General features: G+C 48.2%; 1 protein-coding gene across 1 annotated transcript in view; it reads right to left on the bottom strand.

The window, feature by feature from the left end:
* Window positions 1–452: 452 nt before the first annotated feature.
* The window catches only part of LOC137542550 (P2X purinoceptor 7-like), a 206,591-nt gene continuing 200,676 nt past the window's right edge, over window positions 453–6,367 (bottom strand). Inside the window, exon 5 of the mRNA XM_068264561.1 lies at window positions 453–971. Coding sequence (XP_068120662.1) covers window positions 839–971 — 133 coding nt within the window. The 3' untranslated portion in view covers window positions 453–838. The remainder of the gene's footprint in view (window positions 972–6,367) is intronic.

Genomic DNA, 6,367 nt, shown 5'->3' with positions numbered 1-6,367 from the left:
GGACTCTGGGTATGACTAGATTATTAGAACCTGTGAATCTGAGATTGTAGGGATTGTTAGGCAGCTGTAACATTTTGTTCATGTATCCAGGGCTCAGATTATGTAGTTATTTAAATGTCAGTAGGCCGATCTTGAATAGGACCCTCCATTCTATAGGTAGCCAGTGAAGAGAGTGCAGGACTGGCGTTATGTGGCAGGTTCCTAGGTCTCTTAATGCACCACCACCGCCAGTCAATGGGCGTGCGCACCCGCCCACCACGCGCACCCGCCTGTGCGCCCTGCTCCCTGGCCAGTCCTCCTGTCCCAACACATGCGCAGTACAAAAAAAAACATGGACACACAGACCGGGAAAGAGGATGACGCAGGGACAGTTAGGTTTTATTGTATAGGATTGTTTTTATAAAGCACCACCATATTACCCATCGCTGGATATACTATGATACAAAGGATGACAGATGTAACAAGGTTATAAAACATAGGATAAAACTATAAAAGGCAAATAGCGTACAAGATACAGTACATGATCATGTGATTTGGGTTGGTTAGGTAGGCCCAGTAATACAATTACGAGGTTGTCATAGGAAAGGAGCATATGATCATGTAGAATACACTAGGAAAGAGAGGACCCTGCCAAAGTTTTACAATCTAGGTGTAGAGAGCATTACACTAGTCCAAACTAAAGTTGATAGATCTTCTGGGGGGATGAGGTGCTTGATTTTTGCAATGTTCTTCAGGTGAAAGTAGGATGATTTCACCACAGCAGAGATGTGAGTTCTAAAGTTTAAATCCCCATCAATTAGAACTCTTAGGCTACGCACATGATCAGAGCTGTGTAGACTCACAGATCGCTATCAGGAAAGGACTTCCTTATAGCCCGAACAGCACAGGAAGGAATGACTCCGGGATAAAATTTTCTTGGAGTCCGATAAATCCAGGCCCTGAATGTCCTATATGCTATTTTACGTAATTCACTGGAAAAAAAAAAGTACATGTTCATTCAAAACTCTATAACTAAAGTAAATATCAATTATATTCACATAAAAATGTCAGAGTTGATGCAAAACATTACTTATCCTACTAATATAATAAATGGGAAAGTTTGGATGTTTGGATGTTTGTTACTCGATCACGCAAAAACGGCTGAACGGATTTGAATGAAATTTGGCACACACATAGTACATTACCTGGAATAAAGTATAGGATACTTTTTATTCCCATAACCAAAAAGAGACAAATACAAATTTCACTGGAAAATGTAAACTGCAGCCATTCTTACACTGTTACACTGGAGGTGTGTTTAGCTTCTAAGGGTAGAATGGTTAATTTGCATATATTCAGCAGTGATGCACTGGGAGACATCTCAAGCTCACTCCAACCTGAATTATCACTAATTCTTTCTGTTTTCAGAAAGCAAAACTTTTGTTTTTCTTAACATCTTAGTAAGGGGGCTTTTAGGACCATTGTAGTCCCTTACACACTCCAATGAGTTCTGTGTCACCATGAGCTCGCTGGTTAGTCTGTACCTCTCGGTGTTACAAGCCCTACTGCATAGAGCCAAATTAATCCTTACCCTGCACTGATGAGGATCAAACGATCCAAAACAGTATAGTTTCTTGGTCTTGGTACGAGAGATATTCTAAGGGTCCTCCTTGTGGGGGCCCTGGATAAACGAGGGGAGGATGGCAGCTGCGTCGAGTGGAGGAGGTGGAGGAGGTGGAGGAGGCATGCCAAAACTTCGGAACTCAGTTCGCTTTGTCGTAAAGACGGATTGGAGGAAGCATGGACCAAAGGCGTTCATCGATAAGGTACTGGTGGAGGGGTTGAAGCTAAATAAGAGCAAGATGTTCGCAATACAAGATTTTCCAGAACAAGGGGCCTATGATATTACTATGCATAATGAGGAAGATGCGCTAAAAGTGCTGGCAGATTATAGAGAGAGCAGGGAAGAGTATGTTAATTGGTTGGAGTCGGTCACGCCATTATTTAACGAAAAGGCGAGACAGATTTATGTACATATGTACAATCCATTCGTGGAGCCAGATGTGGTCAGGCTGTTTATGCTCAGATATTTTGAGGAGGTGAGTTATGCTGAAAAAATATATAACCATATTGGTGTTTACAGAAGCAAAATGAAGTTTTTTGTGAAGTTCAAGAGACAGGAGGGTTGCTGGCATGATGTAGTTCACCCGCCCCCTGTTTTCTCTATTGCTGGAGAGAGAGGTTATGTCACGTATCCTGGGCAACCTCTCTACTGCCGGAGGTGCTATATGTTCGGGCATGGAGCCGGAAGTTGTGTTTCTGAGGAGCGGTGCAGACATTGCAAGGAGCCAGTGCACCCTGGCTCCAGCTGTAAGAAGGTAAAAGTGTGTGACCTCTGTGGTGTGGGCGGCCACTTGGCCAAAGATTGTGAAAGGCGTGGCAAAACAAGGATTTACACATATGCTGCTGCAGCTGGTTCATACAGCAGGGGAAGGAGGTGGTCACTGGCTCCCCATGTGGAGCCCCGGGACCCTGAGGCTGTTACTGAGCCTCCCTTTGCTGATGCAGCTGGAGAGGGCACCAGTGTGTGTCATTCGGGCCCAACCGCTGCTGAGACCCCCCCTGTCCCCCCTGTGGAGGATGTGACTGATTCCCAGATGCTGCAGGCAGAGGAGGTGTCAAAGCCGCAGCGAGTTAAAAAAAGGAAACTTGCCGAGGACGTGAATGAAAATGATGATGCTGTGGGGAGTGGGGGTGAAGAGGACGCCGTGCCTCTGTCTGCAGAGTTTCCCTGTGATGTGCAGAATGTTGCCGGTCCTGCCTGCAAGAAGGCTGCCGCTGCCGTGTCTGCAGCAAGTAGGACTGGAGAAGCTGATTTATGTGCTGTGACTGAGGTTGCCCCGAGTCCCCCCGCTCTGGAGAGTCAGGCTGGGGCTGTGCAGAGAGATTTTGTGGAGGAAACCCCCCCAGAGCAGCTCCCCGAAGATGTGCCCGGCTCTCAAGCAGAGCGGGATTCCCCCGATGCCAGTGACGTCACCAGCTCAGCTGTTGCTGAGCGGGACCCGCAGCGTGAGCCTGGAGAGCATGCTGAGGCTTCCCCGACCCCTGCCACCAGTACCGAAGCCTCCCCCGTGCTTCTCATCAGCCAGGCAGAGGTGCATGATGTCTGCACAGACTCCCAGCGGCCTGCCATGGACGCTAGTAGCCGCAGGTCCGCTGGGAGCAGTAGTGCCACAGTTCCTGGAGCCGGCTCAGCCAGCGAGAATGAGAGGAATGCAGGTGGGGAAACAGCTGTACAGTCAGCTGATCCCCTGCACAATCCTGACTCCACCCCTTCTTCTGCTCTCTCGCAGAAGACTCTGCCAGCACATTCCAACCCTGTGAAAAGCGCAGGGAAAAAGATAAAGGCTGACACTGCTGTGGGGAGATCCCAGCAGGGGACTCCCTTTTTTCCCTCCAAAAAAAACTGCTCCCCAAATTCAAATAAAGGAGGGAAATCAGCCAGCATGATGTCAGAGGAGGTGGGAGGAGGTTATGCAAATGAGGAGGAGGAGAGTGAGATGGACATAACTGACCCTGGGAAGGTGGAAGGGGAGAAAGAGGTGGTGATAGAAGAGAGTGACAGCGATTATCCACCACCTTATCAGGAAAGAAAAGAGGCTGTGACCGAATCAGAGAGTGATGACACCCATGTGTCAAAAATGCGTATTGTTAGTGACATTTCTGAGGGAGAGTTAAAAGTTGATATGACGCAGTCTCCTGTACCCACTAGCTGGGAAAACACCAAACCAGCTAGGAGGATTAACCCAGAGGTGCCTGGGCCGAGTGCTGCTGGAGATTCTGGTCCAGAGGACTGGAATATGGCGGAGTCAAAGAAACAAAAAAGAAAGAAAAACAGAAAAGGAAAGCAGGAGCCCGCTACAGTGGGCTTAAGGAAGAGTCCCAGGGCATCCAAGAAGTGATGATGGCTGAGTGTAGGGTGCATAACACGTGGTGTCTTTTGGTGATGGTCCTGTCCCTGCTGTCTGTAAATGTGAGGGGGATCGGCTCCTCATACCGCCGGGCTGCAGTCCTGCAGGACCTTGCAAACTTTAGGGCGGATATTTTTTGTCTGCAGGAGTGTATATTGAAGACGGTACCAGGCTCTGGGGAATGGGCAGGGGGCAATGCCATCTGGTCCCCTGCCTGCCAGAGTAGGAATGAGGGCATTGGCGTGCTGTTTAATAACCCAGGCATAAAGGTTTTGTCACATGCTGTCATCATTCCGGGAAGGATGATGGTTGTGAATTTTGATTTTTTTGGTTCCCAGTACCGTCTTTTTAACTGTTACGCTCCTGCAGACAAAAATGAGAGGGCAGAGTTTTTGGAGGTGCTCAAGTTCAATCTGCCAGGCCGCATTAAGACCATTGTGGCCGGCGATCTGAACTGTATAAGATCGGTTGGGGATCGAGTGGGGTCAGGAGAGACCAAGCTGGACTCCACCAGTAGGATCCTCAACCAGATTGTGACAGATTTTGGACTGCAGGATGCAGCTTTGGCGGCAGGCAGTAGGGACAGGGAATATACTTACTTTTCGGATACGGGCACGGTTAAGTCACGCATAGATTACTTTTTACTTTCTAGGTATGTGTTGGTTTCTGCTGTCTCTTATCACCAGGTCACTTTTTCTGATCACAGAGCCATTCTTTGTTCCCTGGAAGCGTCGGAGAGAGTGGTGTTTGGGAAGGGAGTCTGGAAGTTGAATGTGGAGTTGTTGGAGGATGTGGATGTACTTGAAAAATTTAGGGTGGAGTATGCAGGATGGGTGTGTAGGAAGAGAGGGTTTGTGGATTTGTTGGAATGGTGGGATTGGGTGAAGAGGAGGATTTCTGGCTTTTTCAGGAATCTGGCGTATGAGAAGAGGTGTTTGCAGAGAGAGGAGGAAGAAAGGTGGAAAGTGAGATTGCAGTATCTGGTGAAGATGAAGGCATGGGGGTATGAGGTGGAGGAAGAGTTGGAGGAGGCAAGACAGCGAATGAAGGGAATGTTGATGGAACGTGGGAAGAGGATTGTGTATCAGGCGAAAGTGAGAGATTTGGAAGAGGGGGAGTCTTGCTCCCGTTTCTTCTTTAAGAAGGTGGTGTCCAGTAGGGAAGTGTTAGAGTCAGTGGTGGTGGATGAGAAAGAAGTGGTTGGTTCTGAGGTGGTGGAAGAGGTGCAGAAGTTGTGATGAGGTGTTGGAGGAGTGTTTGGATCCGTTGGAGGTGCAGCAGTTGAAAGAGTCGGTGGCCACGGAGGAGGTATGGGCGGCAGTGGGTGCCATGCAAACAGGCAAGACTCCAGGGAAGGATGGGCTCCCAGTGGAGTTTTTTAGGTGGGCCTGGCCTATCATTGGTGGGGAAGTGGTGGAGGTGGTCCAGGAGGTTTTTTCTTCTGGACGGTTGTCCCCATCAATGCGGGAGGGAGTCATCACCCTGATTTATAAGAAAGGAGACAAAAAACTGATAAAAAATTGGAGGCCGATTTCGCTGTTGAATGTGGACTACAAGATAGTGGCGAAATTGGTCGCAAACAGGTTAAGGAGTGTGATAGCATCTATGATTGGAGAGGGGCAGACCTGTGCGGTCCCCGGTCGAAGAAGCGTCGATAACCTGGTTTTGTTAAGGGACATGATAAATTTTTCACAGGAAAATAAAGTGCCGATGGTCATTGAGGGTATCGATTTGGAAAAGGCATTTGATAGAGTATCACACTCCTTCCTGTTCGGGGTGATGGCAAAATTAGGGGTCCCTGATTGTCTCCTAAAAGTTATTAGAAGTTTTTACACTGGAATTTCGAGCCAAGTCTTGGTAAATGGGGTTTTGTCCAGGTCATTCCCCGTTTTGTCCGGAGTCAGGCAGGGGTGTCCGCTGTCGCCTATGGCTTTTATTTGTGTGGTGGAGCCTTTGCTGAGGTATGTCCAGCGGGATAAAGTGGTGAAAGGGTTTGTTGTGCCAGGTGGTGGTGGAGAGCAGGTGAAGTATTTGGCTTATATGGATGATGTGTCGTTTGTGGGCGGGTCTCAGGCTGATATTGACAGGGTGAATTTGCATGTGAAGGTGTTTTGTGGAATGTCTGGAATGGCTGTGAATTGGGAGAAGTCCCAACTGGTTTCCTTTGGGAGGCCTGTACCTTTGAATGTGGAGAAAGTGCCGGTGAGTCAGGAGATCAAGGTGTTGGGTGTGGTGTTTGATGCAGAGATGAAAGGTAGAAAGACTTTGGATGAGGTGAAAGGGAAAGTGGTAAGAAAGTTGAATTTGTGGAGGTTGCGGAAGTTGTCCTTTTCAGGGAAAGTGTTGGTGGTGAAAGCTGTGATATTGCCGTTGTTGTTGTATTTTTGTTTGGTCTTGCCTCCTGGCAAAAGGTGGAT

Source organism: Hyperolius riggenbachi, chromosome 2, assembly GCF_040937935.1.
Source record: "Hyperolius riggenbachi isolate aHypRig1 chromosome 2, aHypRig1.pri, whole genome shotgun sequence".
In the NCBI taxonomy this organism is placed as follows: Eukaryota; Metazoa; Chordata; class Amphibia; order Anura; family Hyperoliidae; genus Hyperolius; species Hyperolius riggenbachi.
The sequence above is the reverse complement of the archived record's forward strand: the minus strand, read 5'-3'. Positions and strand labels throughout refer to the sequence as shown.